The 16,800-nt window shown below is 46.0% G+C and overlaps 1 protein-coding gene across 1 annotated transcript; it reads right to left on the bottom strand.

The window, feature by feature from the left end:
* Positions 1–5,556: 5,556 nt before the first annotated feature.
* Positions 5,557–16,502, bottom strand: LOC121134563 (vomeromodulin-like). The gene is made up of 14 exons (XM_040733057.1): positions 16,238–16,502; positions 14,896–15,385; positions 14,483–14,584; positions 13,688–13,843; positions 12,861–12,945; positions 12,461–12,518; positions 11,668–11,738; positions 10,373–10,519; positions 9,200–9,322; positions 8,963–9,030; positions 8,392–8,422; positions 7,263–7,323; positions 6,494–6,573; positions 5,557–5,803 (listed from the first exon to the last, which is right to left on the bottom strand). The coding sequence occupies exons 1-14, from the start codon at positions 16,500–16,502 to the stop codon at positions 5,780–5,782; spliced, it is 1,761 nt and encodes a 586-aa protein (XP_040588991.1). The 3' UTR covers positions 5,557–5,779.
* Positions 16,503–16,800: the final 298 nt, after the last annotated feature.

Here is a 16,800-nt window from a genome sequence, read left to right as displayed (position 1 = left end):
CTTGATTTTTGACAAAGAAGCTAAAACTATACAATGGAAAAAAGAAAGCGTCTTCAACAAATGGTGCTGCCATAACTGGATATTGATATGCAGAAGACTGCAGATAGATCCATATTTATCACCTTGTACAAAACTTAAGTCCAAATGGATCAAAGATCTCGACATAAATCCAACCACACTGAAACTCTTAGAAGAGAAAGTGGGAGATACTCTTCAACGAGTTAGTACAGGAGATCACTTCCTGAACATAATACCAGTGGCACAGACACTGAGATCGACAATTAACCAATGGGACCTCTTGAAACTAAAAAGCTTCTGTAAGGCAAAGCACACAGTCAACAAGACAAAAAAGCAGTCCACAGAATGGGAAAAGGTATCCACTAACCCCACATCTGACAGAGGGCTGATCTTCAAAATTTACAAAGAACTCAAGAAGCAAGTCTCCAAAACACCAAAGGATCCAATTAAAAAGTGGGGTACAGAACTAAATAGAGAATTCTCAATAGGGGAGTCTAAGATGGCTGAGAGATACTTGAGAAATGCAACATCCTTAGCCATCAGAGAAATGCAAATCAAAACAACTCTGAGATACCATCTTATTCTTGTCAGAATGGCTAAAATCAAAAACACCAATGACAATTTATGCTGCAGAGGATGTGGAGAGAGAGGAACACTCCTCCACTGCTGGTGGGAGTTCCAACTCATTCACCCACTTTGGAAATCAGTATGGAGATTCCTCAGGAAAATGGGTATCAATCTACCATAAGACCCAGCCATTCCATTCTTAGGCATATATGCAAAAGATGCAAATTCATACAACAAGGACATCTGCTCCACTATGTTATTAGCAGCACTATTTGCAATAGCCAGAACCTGGAAGCAACCTAGATGCCTTTTAACTGAAGAGTGGATAGAGAAAATGTGGTACATTTACACATGGAGTACTACTCAGCAGAAAAAAATGATGGAATCTTGAAATTCGCAGGTAAATGGATGGCACTAGAAGAAACCATCTTGAGTGAGGTAAGCCAGGCACAAAAAAACAAACATGGTATTTGCTCACTCATATATGGATTTTAGACATGGATCAGTATAGTGCCAGTCTGCACTTCCACTGACAGAGTCTGGGAAACAGGAAAGAACCTAAGAGAGATATGCATGGTACCCCAGAGAAGAGGAATGAGGCAAGATCTCCTGAACAGATTGGGAACACGGCGAGACGTGTGGGGGGTGTGGGAGCTAGGAAGAAGAGAGGGGGAGAAGAGGAAGAGAGAGTAGGTCATGGGGGAACAGGAAGTTTGAGTAGGAGTAGAATAGGGGGAGAACAGGATGAGAAATACCATAATAGAGGGAGTCATAGGTTAGAAGAGAGATTTGGTACCTGTGAGACCTCTATTGATCTAAAAGGATGACACCAACTGGCAAGCTAAGCAATAGTGGAGAGACCATCTTAAATGCCCATTCCTGATAATGAACTTGACATCTACCCTATATGCCATCCTAGAACCTTCATCCAGTGACTGATGGAAGCAGAGGCAAATACCCACAGTTAAACACTGAACTGAACTCATGGAATCCAGTTACACACAGAGAGAAGCAATGAGCACATTGGCAAAGAATGGGCTGGCAAAACCAGAAGAAACAGCTGATCTGAACAAGGGGGATCTCTTGGACCCCAGACCAACAGCTGGGAGGTCAGTATGGGACTGATCCAGACTCCCTGAGTGTGAGAGTCAGTGAGGAGTCCTGGCCAACCTATGGGTCCCTGGGCAGTGGATCAGTGTTTATTCCTGGCATACAAATGGACTTCGTGTGTCCATAACACAAAGAGGGATGCTCTCTCAGCCTGGACTCTTAGGGGAGTGCCTGGACCCTGCCCTGAGCGAAATGACAGACTCTGGATATCCCCTATGTGGAGGGAAGTGGGGATAGGGTGGGAGGTTGGGGGGGCGATATTGGTGGGGTTGAGGGAGGAGCGGAGGGAGAGGGATCTGGGATTGACATGTGAAGCAAGCTATTTAAAACTAAAGTAATAAAAAACATTAAGGGATTTTTAAATTTCTTTTTTAAAAACAGTTTTTAAAATGGTTTAAATTAATAAGGTTTTAAGACATTTGTATTTTTAAAATGTTTTAATTGTTAATGTTTATTCTTAAAGAGCTTAAATTTAAAATTGTTTTTTGAAGCTAAACCTGATAGTGTAAAGTTCTAGTTCTATAAAAGCTGCTAATGTAGTGTAAGATATATAAAAAAATACAAGTTAATAAAGCTTATGCTTTCAACAGTTAGTTGTAAGACAGATATACCTCTAATGCTTCAGAGACTTGCAGAACATGGCATTTAAAATGTTAATTTAAAAGTTTATAATATCAGACAGACTGCCAGATCCTAACAGTGACCTTAAGTCTCCAAAGAATATTATGAGGCACCCTGGTTCCTACACCTGGATTGTGTCGACGCTGACCAGTGAGCAAGATGTTTAAATGCAGCACCTGCCAGCCAGGACTGACGCAGACCGTGCACAAAGCTGCTGGATAGTGGAAAATTGATTGCATCCCTTTTGTCTTTTCCATGTTCCTCTTCTACAGAGAGAGAAAACTCTGACCCTACAGGGCTGGCGAAGATTGATGCTGTTCCTGATACTTGTGCCTCCAACGCAATAAAGGAGATGTGAATATGGTTGTATATGGACTGGTACCTGTCACTTTTTAATAGATTCGGCAACTGTATAAAATTTATCCTTCTCAGATCTCTGAAAGTATTAATGGTTGTCAGCTTAACAACATCAGACAGCCAAATTCACAAGACTACAGTCAGCTTGGTGGCTCATTTTATTTATGTAAAAATCAAGCCTTAATATTGCTCCTCAATAAGGATCAGAGGATGTAAAAATGTAAAATCGGCTGATCAATCACAAGCTCAAGGTTTTTAGGTTTATTTTGGTTATCAAATACATATAAACTAAAAGGACTTTCCATCAGGTCAAAGACACCTTTCCAATCCATACCTGGCTCTCTGGACAGAAGACAAATGTACACTAAAAGCCCAAATCTGTAGTTTGTGCTAGGACTCAAAAGTACAGATGCTCAGATATCTGCTTTTTCTGCAATGTAGATTTCAGTACCGATTGATAATACTAATATGCCTATAACCTTTATATCCTTTTGTATAATTAAATTTACATAGGCTTCAGAGGATTAAAAGTCACACAGCTTGGATAAGTACAGCCTATGTTATCCCACCTGTCTGTTCCTGAGGATGGGATTTTCTCCCCTGGTCTTGGGACTCCCACCCTTCCTGGTTACTAAAACTATGGGTCTAAAGAGTTCCAATTAAATACATAAGTTTTAACTTCTGTTCCCAGTTTTAAACATCTCTTAAACAGGTTTCCGCTTCTGGCAGACACATGTGAACATCAGTTGTTGACCACAGCCTGCTCCTAAAGACTGCGAGCCCTGGACTTGCTGTGGATGGAAACCATTTCAGTCCATGTGGACACCCCCCTGTCTCTTTAACACAGTCTGCCAATCAGCTGCTCCTGGATAGATATCCGGTTGCCTGAATTCCCTGTTTGCTTTTGACTAGCATTTCAGCCTTCTTGGGTCCCCTAACTGCATCCCAAAGTCATCAGGAAGTAGCATGGAAAAGAATATGTCACTCCCTTTTCCCTGTTGAGATGCTAAGAGGAAACTCCCTTACATAGGGAACAGTATGATAATAGATACAAGATGTCAGTCCCTCACAAAGATCAGTTGGCTAGCGGCAGGGTCTGTTAACACTCCTTTGAGCCTCAAACAGGCAGGACTCAGGATTGAGTCCTATCATGGGTACCTCGAGAAGGGGTGAATGTAGTCACTAGCTCCCCATTTTAGCAGCCATTACATGCTAACATGGGCTTGCATGACCTTGCCACTCCTGTCCTGGTCACTAGTAGGTCAGATGCCCTCCTCATGGCAAGGAGCCAATCAGAAGTTAGCTGGCCAGGCTGTGGTTTATGGCCCTGGGTGTGCTTTACAGAGAGTGAACAACAGTGACATGCAGAACATAGCAACCGCCCTGGGAGGGCCTATAGGCCATAACAATCAGTTGACCAATCAACACAGGGCAGATCATCCAAAATTAGAAACACACCAATCCTGAGACTGTTTCATACCCCTAGACACTCCCTTTATGCTGCCCTTTAAGATCCCTGCCTTGAGGTTGCTTGGGGTCTTTCTCCAGCCGTTCGCCATGGTGGCGGGGTGAAGGGCTCAAGCTAATGGGTTTAGCTCATTAAACATTTACAATAAAAGACTCTTTGCTTTTGCATTGAAATGGGCCTTGGTGATTTTGGGGTTCAGAATTTGGACACAACAACACCTGTAATCCTAGCACTCCAGAGGCATAGGCAAGGAGAAGTCTATGAGTTTGGGACCAGCTGATCTACTAACTGAGTTTTAGGCCATCTATGAGCTATATAGAAAAAAACTGAAAGTAAAAAAATTCCATATCATTGAAACTACATAATGCAGTATGAAATATTCAATGACCTATAGTGAGAGAGTTCCCGTGGGTTAAGCCTGACCCACTACAGAGAGTCCACAGTGCATTGGAAGGAATTTGTGCATAGCAAAAGTTTGGGAGCCTAAGGCAACATGCAGAAGCCCCTGAGAGAGCTCAGTAGAGTCAGGCCTAATGCCCAGGGGTCTGCACTTTTCTGTCTCTAGTGTCCAAATAGTACCTTTCAAGTACCTGAAGGTTAAACTAAAAGGTTCCAGCACCCAGGGGCTGTCGTTATTGTTTGGTAACTCCAGCTTGGGGCCTATTTCAAACCCTGACACTCAGGGTGCCAAACTGGGGCCCATTCCCTGGAGTTGCCTCATTCCAGCTTCTGACCCTCAGAAAGACCCTCCATGGGCTCCACCCTGAGGGCATTTAAAAGCCCCTCCTAGTGGGTTCCATTCATGCTTCTCTCCTCTTCCCCTGGGGCCACCTGGGAGTGATTTGCTCAGATTAAACCTGTATTTATTAAATTGGCCTGATCTGACTTATTGTATCAGCATCTGAGGAACCCAGCAACCCAGGATCCAATACTTTTCACGAAGTGGGGAAGAGGTTGATGTAAGCTCAGTGTTAGAGGACCCAGGCTGTGACTAATTTCTCCTTTGGTCTTTAGGTCTGTGGTGAGCAGTATCTGGTCCTGACAAGCAAAGTGTTCACGAGAAGGCTAGGAAGCAAAAGCAAGAACAGAAAGAGACAGGGTTCCTCATTGGGTTGAAAGATGCACCCCAGTGAACTAAAGAACTACTTCTGGGCACCACATCTTAAGGGAACCTCCTCCCTTTAGCACAGGTGGGAATCAAGGCTTTACCACCTGAGCCTTTGGGAAGCACTCCAGATCCAAAGTAAAACAGGAAAGTGAGCGGCAGAAAGGTTTAATCACTGTCACCATTGTCCCCCAGAGTGCTGGAGAACACTGTATTTGTTGTCTCATGTTATTGTTTAGCCCCAAGAAAGAAGTTCTTTGCATTTCCAAGAACATGTACCAGAGTTGAGACAGGAGTCAGAGTCATTTACTTTTGCATGAAGGGCCTGTTTATTAAGTAGCTGATTACAACAATGCCCATGTCCTTGAAATGTTGTTCTTTGCCCTGGCAATCAAGGCAGAGGATCCTGAGCCTGCTGAGGGGACTACTGCTACTGTTTCCTTAATCATAAGGATGGGGCTTCAAAGTGGCATGGGGAGATTAAGAGAGGATGTCGCTGTCTTCCTGGACTTGTCCTGGCTTCAGTAGTGCATTCAGTTTGTTGCCTGAAGGTCACTCTAAGTGGAGAAAAAGACAGCAATTACTGCCTTTACCCCAGAAGTTAACTGCAGGCATGATTATTGTCAACCCCCACCCCCAGCAAACCACACAGTACTGTTTCAGGGGTGGGGAGAGAACATCCCAGAGAGTTTAGACTATGGGAAGAGGATTTTCAGGTGAAGCTTCTGGGAGGAGGGGATCCGTGCAGGTGCAGTTGGGGTGCACCCAGAGAGAGCAGGTGTAAGGCACAGATTCTGGGGTCACAGGTTCCTGAGTGAAGCACCTGCTGACCCCGGCACGATGCTGGCTGTCAGTAACTACATTGCACTGTTATCATATAACTTGCTGTGGGCTGTTTCTTGCCACTGTAGTTGTATCTCAGATGTCATGCATCTGATCTGTTCCCGTGATCAAGGCTGGCTTGTGCAAGGTCCCCTGGCCCCTGAGTGATCAGTAGGAAAGAATGAGAGCGTAAAAAGTCACCCTGAGCAAATGCTGCCTTTCTGTCATTTGGATCCAGATTCTGGGAAGCATGGGGTCAAAGCCAGCTTACAAGTTTGAGTCACATGAAAGAAGCTGATGTTTTCTGGGTCACATTGCACACTTATTGCACAGGTAGATCAAGACTCTATGAAGTTCCTGTACCTGGCAAAGCCAAGTCAAGCAAAGCAAAGCAGCAGAGAAAGTGCTGTATTTCAGTTTCTTACCGATTTCAGCGGGTTGACATTGGCATTCATTATTGCAAATGAAGACACTCCTTCTGGAATATTCATCTGTTTATACAGTTCTGAAAGAAGGAAGTACCACCTTGTAACAGGAGTTAAAGGACACGATTATTGGGTAGTTTGTTTGAGCACAGTCACCTGTAGGAAATATGACCTGTATGAGGCCGTATCAACAGTCCCAGCCACACAATGTGGTTTCATGAAAACTGTATACCCCAACCTGTAGGATGTAGGCAAGATATGGTATAGGAGAAGAAAAGTTCCCAAAGCAGCCGCGATTTGGTGATAGATACACTGCCTCACTACAGGACCTGCCTGGAGGTGACACATAGTTTTGATGATCAGTATACTGTTTAAAGCCACAATAGAGCTACCAGGAACGTGAATACCTGACATGTGGTACCATCATCATTGTTGTCCTAAGAGGTTATGTCATCACCTTTCTGTGTCATAACCCTAATGTCTATAGGGTTGGGTGACCTGGTTCAAATGCTCAGATGTATACGCCAAAGGTCTTGGTCCCAAGGCACTGGTGGACAAGACTTGCTGGCAGGTCCAGAGAAGGCAATTTGGTTTGTTTTCCCTTTATACCATGAGATGCTGTCATTTATGATAGAGAAGGCGATGTATAACTCAGGAGATGACAGGGTGGCCTTGTTCTTGGTGCTTTAGTGTCCTACAAGTGCCATTGCTTTCTTGCCTGTCATGGGGCACCAACTATGTCAGCTGTCAGAGCTATTAATACACATACCATTGAAGCCAGAAAAGGCCTTCTTCTTGACTTCATCCAAAATGCCATCTACCTCTTCCTTCTGCAAGACACGGAGGACATTTTCAGTAGAGCCTTGTAGTCCTCCCCTTGTCCTCAAGTCCCAGGAGCATTGGATCAGGCTGCAGGATCCTGTGGACTTCTCTAGTTGTCTGGTCTGTCACATGTCAAGGCCAAATGTAGTGATGGATGTCCAAGTATCCTTAGGGCTCCCATCTTTGCAGGTGTTGGGGCCCCTGTTACATTTGTTTTGCTTGTGGCTCCATTAGCAGCGGTATTGACCTGTTCACTGCCACCCTTCTACATTTATATCAGGGGTTACTTGGAGGCCTAAGGTGGGAGAACTGGCTATTGGTGGTCACTGCTGAGGCTTGAGGATGTGTAGGCCTGGGTTCCTCCATGCCACGGTGTCCCTTCTCTTTCTGTGACCCCGTCTGAGAGCGTATGGTGCTGCTTCTGTACCTCTGCTTCCTTCTCACTGCTCTCCCTTCTCTGTGGGATGTCAGGCAGAACTTCAATGGGTGCCACTGTGACAGTACCCCACTGTGTGCACAGAGAGGACACTCCTTAACCTCTGCCCTCTAACATCCAGGGGACAGCTGTTGGCATAAACCACTGCATGTGGGTGTCTCTGTGAGGTCAGGGGTCAGTCTAAGTCTAGTTCACAGAGTCCACGGCAAGGAACGTGTTGTCACTTCCCTGCTAAGTAGAGATGGGGCATTGCAAGCCTTGGAATGTTTCCTGAGTCTGCTGTTTCACTGACTGTCCATGTCTCGAGGTGCTAAGGGACACATTTCCAACCCCATGTGTAGACACCACCGTGGGCCTCTCTCCAGCATGTGACACCAGACTTTCAGTATGTTCTGCCGCCTTTGTATGTGTTTCTATGTATGCTCCTTGCAGCCCCACAAGCAGCTGTCAATGTGAGCACGGCAGCTTTGGTTCAGAGCTCTTCAGAGAGTCAGTTCGGAGCCTGCAGTTGTGTTCCACAATAAGTGCGTGCTCCATTCCCCATGGGCCTCCCTTTCCTCACTCCTGAGCCACTGAGTGTCTGGTAGTGACATGATTTCCTGCTTATAATAGGTCAATATGAAAGGGTTCATCAACTTACAGACTCAGGGGGCTCCACTCTGTGGTCAGAACTGTCAGCAACAAAAACCAGAGAAATGTTAGGTTCATGAGAACATTATGACTGCAGTTTAAGTTCAAGTGTCATCTCAACTGATTTGGAGTGAGTCAGCTGTTGACCAGGAGCTACTGAGCAGAACAGACAACTGAGTAAGAGCATGTAAGCCACAACTCCCGATTCCCTGTAGCTATTCGAATATTTGCCCAGAAGCCATCACTCCTATGTGTTTCACAAAGTATTTTTTCATTTTTTTAAGTTTAAATTAGAAACAAGCTTCCTTCACATGTCATTTCCAGCTTTCTCTGACTGCCTTCCTCCTCAATCCCCCCCAGCCCCCAGCCCCCTACTCAATTTCCACTCCACTCTCCAGGGTGGGTGAGGCCACTAATGGGGGATCTTCAAAGTCTCTTATATCATCCGGGACAGGACCTAGGCCTTCACCCATGTGTTCATGGAATGGGCTCCCAAAATCCATTCGGATGCCAGGGATAAATACTGATCTAGTACCAGAGTTTAGTGTTCAGGAGGACTGTGAATTCTTTGACTATAGTACCTTGTAAGTTTGATGTTTGATTCCAGTTTGGTTTTTGAAATCTTGCTGCCATGGGCAATGATTAATTGCTGAAATGACACAAGGGAGCATGAGTGATGCATGGAACCATGGCCTTCCCTCTGCTGTGGGGACACCAAGGCACAACAATGGGCCCCAGGCTTTTTGGAACAGTTCATCGCATGCAGCCCTGTCCTTGGCTTCTTCCCACGCAGTGACCCTTCATTTCTCAGCACTCACCGTTTTCCCAGTGGCAAAGTCCTGGCCATCTTTTGTTATTGCAACCTCATAGTAGACTCTGAGGTGTTTGTCTTTCTGGAAGGCATAGGCTACTTTGGTGATGTTGGCCTCCAGGTCATTCATCTGTTGTGAAGAAGACCTCAGTTAGTGAGGGGAAGAGGCTGGAGTTGTGGTGTTCTGAGTCAGACATGTGTGTTTCAGCCTTGCTGGACATAGTGTATTTCGTCCCGTAGGCTTGGTCACCCATCTGGGTGCTGGTGCAGCTGAGAAAAAGAAATGACAGGGGCATTCCCACCCTTTTCTGTGTTTACTTCTGTGGATGGATGTTGAGGCAGACATCTTGTGAAATGCTGCTCCTATCAAGGTTTTCAAAGTAGAAGTGTGCTTCTCTTCCCTTGTGCCCTGGAAGCTCTCTGCTGAACACTTAGGGACTCTGAGGTAAAGATTCCTGTATGCTGCTTCACCTGATCCTGGTACCCAGAGCATGTGAGCTTCTCTCACTACGGAGACCTCCTCCATTCTTAATGGAGGGAGGTCATATTAAAGTACCTCCTAGGTATCTAAGGCTGGTGCCCTTGTTGATACTGTGACTTGGTCACTCACTGAATCTCTGAAGGCATCAGTAGACTGAAGAAGAGTCGTCTTTTTTTGTTTTTTTGTTTTTGAAGAAGAGTTCTTACGTTGAGCTGTATTTTGAGGATTACTTGCCATTGATCATTTAAGGACACATGATTGTGTGTTTGGCATATGGATAACACACTCATAATGTTTACCCCTCTAATCCACTTGCCTGCTTCTAATGCCCCACTGATGACATAATGGCTCCTTCCTGATCCCTAAGAGTGATGTGCGTCCTGTGGCATTGATGTTACCCATGTCTACAAGGACCTTCAGATACTGCAGACAGTGGTGGAACATACCTTTAATCCTAGCACGTGGGAGGCAGAGGTAGGCAAATACCTTGAGTTCAAGGCAAGTCTGGCCTACAGAGCTAGTTCCAGGACAGCCAGAGCTATACAAAGAAGCCTTGTCTCAAAAAAGAAAAGAAACAAAACAAAACAAAAATACCCAAACCTTTGGATCTTATTGATATTTCTACCAATTCCCTCATAAGTGACAGTCTCAGCTGATGTCCAGCATAGTACAGCCCTGGGGAAGTTGGAGACCACTCACCTTGACAGAGCTCTGCTTGGCCACATATATTAAAAGTATCTTCAACATTGAACTGGACATTGTTACAGAAATGGTGGCGTTTTTGGGATCTGGGGGCAGTCGACCTCCAGGCACTGGCACCGCTTTTTTGCCAAAATTGGCTTTAACCTAAGGAGAAGAAAGTAGAAAAAATATCTGTATGGTCAGGAGACTAGAAGGAGAGGTAAGGCCTTGTTGCATGGCTGTCTCAGTGTAGGGTGACACTGCCTTATGTGACTTCGAGTGGCACTGTGGAAGGTCTCATGGCAGCCAGGCTTTCCTGAGAGGCCATGAATCCTCACCTAAATGTGAGATAGCCATTTATGATGGACTTCATGAAGATGAGGTGTTTTTAATATTTTCATCCTCTCCTTGTCACAGTTTCTAGAAGGGGTTGTCAGTCTCCTTCTGTGGTCCGTCCTTCCTTCCTTCCTCCCTCCCTCCCTGCCTCCCTCCCATCCTTCCTTCTTTCCTTCCTTCCTTTCCTGTCCACTTCTCTCCCAGCAGTGTTTCATAAACCATCATAGGGAGGGATCAGTTCTTAGATAGTGCGTTAATCTTGGGTATTGGCTCTGTCTGTCTCCTTTCTTTTTGTATGCATTCTCCTGTTATATTTCTGAACTATAATCACTTTTTGGAAGGGATGTTGGAACATATAGGGAGGAACATAGAGAAAAGAAGCTTATTTCCTCCTGTCCTGTGCATACCTCCTTTAGTTTTCCTTGACTTTAGAGTGACTAATAGTATCTGGAAATCATGACCACGTGTTTCCACATGTGACATGTGTAGAAGGATCTGACCCTCAGTCCTTTGTGTGTGTTGTAGATTGTTGATGAACACCATCCCAGATGTGCATGGTTTGTCTTCAGCATCTGAGCGCAGGTTTTTGGATGGGTTTCCAGAGGAGAAGCTGAGCTAATCATGTCCCCTCTCTTCCTCACTTGTCACACCCTGGTTTTGCCTTCCTGGCTGGGGAGAGGGTGGTTGGCAGGAGCTGGCCCTTTTGTTCTGATGTGTATACTCTATTGAGAGTGGAGACCTCGGCTGGGCCAAGTTATGCTACTGTCAGCTGGAGTGCCTCACAAGCCATCATCTTGTGTATTAGAGCGGAGAGGAGCACTAGGATGACCATGTCCCGAAGGGCCCTGAAGATACTGATCTCAGGAAAAGATGAGGGGATTGAAAAGAGCTGATCCTTTACTGCCCTGACATTTTAAATGTTTGTGTGTGCTTTCAGCCTTCATCCAGTTGTCATTGCAAAGACAGTGACTACTTACACAGTAGGGGATGGAAAGTCCTTTGTGAGATATCTTGGCACCTTGAGCCTGGTACTTGAATAAGCCAGTAGCTGTGGAGGAGAGGAGGGGGCGGAATGGAGTGAGCCCACACTGTCCCTGATGGCGGTGTGTCTTAGACTGTAGCTGTGGTCTCCCTCGACACCAGTGTGGGCAGCTGCTTCTGTCTGCCTGCCAGGTACTAGGTGGTGCTCTGAACGTCTTCCACATCTCAAAGTATGCTCTGAGCTTCCGCTTTACCCAGTGGGAATCATTTTCTCACCTGATGTGTCACAATGTATTTGGAGAAGGAAACACTGGCCATGTAGACCATGTATTTTGTCTATCGTGGGACTTGAGAAATAAGTCCAAATTCCTGCTTCACCTCCCCGGGTTGTTGAAACCAGTATGGCCTCCCACCTTGGCTGCTGGCACGTTTATAGGAATATTCTAAGATGTTCTCATCTCAGGACCCCAGAGACGATTTCCTCAGACTGGCCTTGATTCAAACTTATGCAGTGTTGCCTTGAAAGCTGTTCGGTTGGTAAGCTCTGTGCAGTCCCCAGAGGCACTGTGTCCTTATCTTTTCTGTGTGTTAGAAGTCAAGGACCTTGAGGGAAAGGTCAATTGGACCATTCTCCTTCCTCTGTGTGTCTAGTAGCTTGTGAGGGCCCTTGTAATGTTGGAGACTGGTATTCCAGAGTCACATCCTCTATGGTTTATCACCCTATGAAGTCCCCCATGGTCCATGAACCACTTCAGTCCACTGACAAAAGAACACCAAGGAAGTACTCACCATTCTTGCAGTCATTAAAGTCCTTGAGGACGATCGCACAGGAGTTGGATTTCTCCAGCTGTGAAGTCACTACAGGTTAGCTTAGCTGAGGGAGCATCAGGAGCCTGTCTTATCAGCCTTCTTCCTCCCCTCTCTCCTGGGCTTCCCCTTTTCCTGTGCTATTTCTCTGGTCTCTTTTGGGCAGACGTTTGCACTGTTCCCAAAACTCGTGTCCTCTGGTTCTGCTGCTAGACATATTGTCAGAGGAGCTGCTTGTCCATTGTGACCCCTCTGCTCCAGAGGTCCCTGGCCTTGATTTCCAGCTGTCCTAGCAGTAGGCCATTTGCAGAGCTTCAATATTTTCCCCTAGTTCCCAGTGAATCAGGTCTGTGAGTGAACCCCACCCCTTCCCTGGACTTACATTCTCATTCATCTCTGCAGAGAGCACTATTGGGATGACATCTTTCAAAGGCAGAGGCACGGGGAGAGGCACAGTTCCTGTTACTCTGTGGAAGATACACATGTTGAAGGAAGTGATCTTCAGGTTTCTAGATGTGTCCATGTCTCAGACACACCGACTCCCTGATGATGGAGTCAGGATGTGTTTGGCTTCTCTTTGTGTAGGCTAGTCCTGAGCTCTTGCCTTGGTCTTTGGTCTTTAAGGAAGATGGAATGACACCTGGGCAAAGCACAGGACACCCGGCCCTGAGGTCCCCTGCAGGGATTCATCATTCAGACTGTGGAGCATAATTGTCCACGGACCTGTCTGTGGTCGTGGCTTAGCTGTGGATCTGAATTCACAGCTTGCTAAAGTCTAGCTAGAGAAGTTCTAATGATGTCCTGCCTAGGGCACAGAAGATGGAAGGAAAGGACGTCAAAGCTGGTAGGTGTGGTGAGATACACTTTCATCTCCCTAGTGTGAACCTAGTCAGAAGTAGGCAGCGGGCACAGACAAGTGGCAGGGAGTTTCCCTGCGTGGCCTCATGGTGGGTTTTCTCTTTTTGACTCAGGTCAGTGTACTGCTTAGGGAAAATATAGGATGAGTCACTGAGATAGAGTCAGCAGGATAGATGTAAGGTCAGGTGAGAAGGTTGTTCCTAAACACAGCAGAATGTTGGCAGTCAGCTCTCCTGGCATTTCCTGATTGCCCCGTGCAGTATGGTGACCAGCATTCCTCCAGGACAGCAATAGGGCCCTTCTGACATACATTTGGACTGATGCAGTAGAATGAAGGAAAGTTTTACGTACGTCTCAATTAACTGAATCTTTATTTCGTTGACCTGGATGTGGGTGTCTTGGATGTCAAGGTTGACACATTGCGTGTTGTTGGAGGAAATAGCCACTTTCATTGTCACTTCCAGGTTAGATTCAAATTGCATTAGGCTGATGACAGGTCCAAGTACTCTGTGGAGATGAATGTGAGGTGAATGAAATATTGCCTGAGACCTGAGACTCTAGGGGAGGGGTAGCTATCAGGAAATGGGCTTCCTGCTGTGGTGAAGGTCATCCTCTAGAGGGAAGGAGTGTGTTTTTCAGGCCCCATCTTCTTAGGCCCCAGTCCCATGCCAAAGAGAGAAGAAGGTGGTCCTTTTTGGTTTCAATGTTTCAGAAATAATTGTCCTATGTAGCCTGAAGGAGGTGCCTATTGTTGGTGGCACTGTCTACCAGTTTCAAGTTCACCTTCAAGCCTAGCGTTAGATCTTCTGAGTTTTGCGGAAATACATAAGAGAATTGTGACAGAGGAAATCCGGGGCTTCTTAACATAGGAAATTCTGGGCAGGGCAAATTATACTTACGTACATACATACATACACACGTGTGTGTTTACATATGCATACACATATACATGTATGTTTAATATATATGTACACACATACATGTAAGTATATTCATATTTTTCTGTGGCACGTTGTCCTCTGTAAGGAAGTCTTCCCGGGAATGGTCATCGTTTCTCTCTGTGTGTGTCCTTGTCATCTGGCTCTAGGATAGGGGCGTGCACCCTAATCCCTGGTGGCCCAGCAATCATTTTGGAAACAGGCTCACCCTTCTCCACCTATGTTGGCAGTGACTTCGGAGTGGACTTGGATCTCATCAGCTGCCATGGTTATGTCCGTGCTGTCCACTGTTACTTGGTCCACCTTAAGTCTGCAGAGTGACAGACAACACAGACTCAGTTTTGCTTCAGGGAAACAGCCCAGCCCTCATGAGAAATACCTGTGAGGATGGCAGTTCACCACCAACTAAGCTCTGCTACTCCTATGGCCCCTGAACTCTGCTTCCCAACCACTTTTTAAGTTCAAGACATCCTGGCTGCACTTTGCAGAGATTCCAGCGGGAGTAAGTATGTCTCTGTGTGACGGGGTGGCTTCACTGGGGCTGTTGTATGTGGAGTGCCATGGTTCCCAATGAACATCTTGTTCACCCACAGACCCAGGAATCGTGAAGGACGCACTTACTTCAGTACAAGGTCTTTGATGTTCATCTTGAGTAGATCTAAAACTGGCTCTTTGATGTCACTGGGGAGTGTTTCCTTGATCTTCTTCTCGACAGAGTCTTTTATGTTGTCTACATTTTCAACCACGTCATGCAGAGGCTTCCCGACACTGGAGAGCCCTTCTCCATTCAGGAGTCCTTTCCCAGAGCCCTTGCCTCCCCCGAGGTTTAGTAAGCTGTCCAGGCCACCAGTGCCCCCTGCGAGTAGCTGGTTGAGACCTCCAGTGGCCTTAGACCCTGAAGAGGGCTTTGAGGAATGCTCATTCCCCTCTTTGCCTAGGACAGTATCTAGTCCAAGAGCACCTGCCCCTTTTAGGAGGGAACTGGGATCTAAGAGTGAGAGCAGGTCAGGACTCTCCACCGTGGTTAACAGTACCCCTAGCACTCCTGCCAAGCCAACATCATCACACTTCACAATGTCCTCGATCTGTGGGGGCAGATTGTTCATGAGATCTGAAAAAGATCAAGAGACAACCCTGCTGTGATTTTCTGTTCAGTTCATCCCTAGCTTACTCCTTTTGGTAAGATGACATCTTGACATACAGGGCATATGGCAACTCTGAGTTCTGACTCCCAGATTTTCATGCTGCCCCTGCACTAGTTAAGAATAGTCTTGTGCTGCCGGTGAGATGGCTGAGAGTTTACAAGCAGTGGCAGATTCTAAATTTGGTGTTTCCTTGTTGTGAAAACGTGGCTGAGGGGGTCTAGAGCAGCTTGGGTCCCTGCAAGATATAACCGTGTGGTGTGACTCAGTGTCTTGGTGGTAAGAATCCAAGGAATCAGACAATTCTCTTGTCCAGGGTCCCATCAGCCTGTCTTGAACTTACATGTGGCTGTATCATGTCACTGTAGGCTGATCCCTTTCCTGAGGATTACTTCCTGGGTACATATATATTCTCTTGCTATGTTGTGCAGCCATACATTCTTGGTTTTATCCCACATAAATTTAGTTCCCTCTTTTTTGTTTCTCAGTGCTGATATTGTACACAAGCCTTGACCATGTTACACTATTACTCTAACCCTGAGCTATGTCTTCAGTTCCCTGGCATTTTTCCCAGTCCCTATTTTAAAATTGTCAAGTCTCAGATCCCTTATGAAAATTTCTCCATCTCCCTGAACTGTTGGATGAGATGGATTCTGGCCTTTGCTGTACCAGAATTTCTAGGCATGACCCAAGCCCCTTCTTTCTCTAGGCTCATGCAATGCTACAGGGTCACCGTGTTTGGAAACCACTTATTCTTAGGGCTCACTCAACCTGCTCTGAGCTCAGGACCCAAGAAGACAGCTGAAATGAATCTTACTTACAGTCATGGAGTTTGCCACTGGAGAGGAAGTATCTGGCTGCAGGTGCACACTTGCCACCCCTGGAGGCAGCTGGATGCTTTTTGATAGGTGAGCCTTGCTTGTTGGAGGAACCTTTGAGGTGTGGTGGTGTTGGCAGGTTAAGAGGAAGGGTGTTCACATTGGGCACAGCAACAGGGAGATTGCTCACCACTGGAGGCGTTTCTACCAGATCAAGTGTTCCTGCTTGGATGCTCAACATGATCACCAAGGCCCGAAGAGCCCACATCGCTATGACTGATACCTGTGGAAGAGAAATAGGTCCCATGTCACATATTACAATGGGCCTTAGAGATGTCATGTAATCTTGTGTAGGTGATTTCCTGTCTCTTGTAAGAGCTTGTTTTTCACATTATTGATATCCCAGTTTCTCCTCTGTTCCTGGAAATACGGTCTGATGTATGCTAGTTAACATATTCTCATTACTCTTTCTACCATGCACAGTTGTACTGGCAGGATTGGTGGCATCATGTCAATGCAGGTGAATCTTGCCGTGTGGTCTGACTTCCTGCGTTCATGTGCATTCT

Source organism: Mesocricetus auratus, unplaced genomic scaffold (genome assembly GCF_017639785.1).
Source record: "Mesocricetus auratus isolate SY011 unplaced genomic scaffold, BCM_Maur_2.0 Super-Scaffold_100028, whole genome shotgun sequence".
Classification (NCBI taxonomy): Eukaryota; Metazoa; Chordata; class Mammalia; order Rodentia; family Cricetidae; genus Mesocricetus; species Mesocricetus auratus.
This window is presented reverse-complemented; position numbering and strand designations above follow the sequence as displayed.

Excerpts from the sequence above, each read along its gene's own strand:
- LOC121134563 (XM_040733057.1), bottom strand. The coding sequence starts at position 16,502 with ATGTGGGCTCTTCGGGCCTTGGTGATCATGTTGAGCATCCAAGCAGGA. Across the intron at positions 12,946-13,687 it reads AAGATTCAGTTAATTGAGAC|AGTAACAGGAACTGTGCCTC; the intron begins GTACGTAAAACT and ends TATCTTCCACAG. Across the intron at positions 6,574-7,262 it reads GGCCTTTTCTGGCTTCAATG|AACTGTATAAACAGATGAAT; the intron begins GTATGTGTATTA and ends TCCTTCTTTCAG.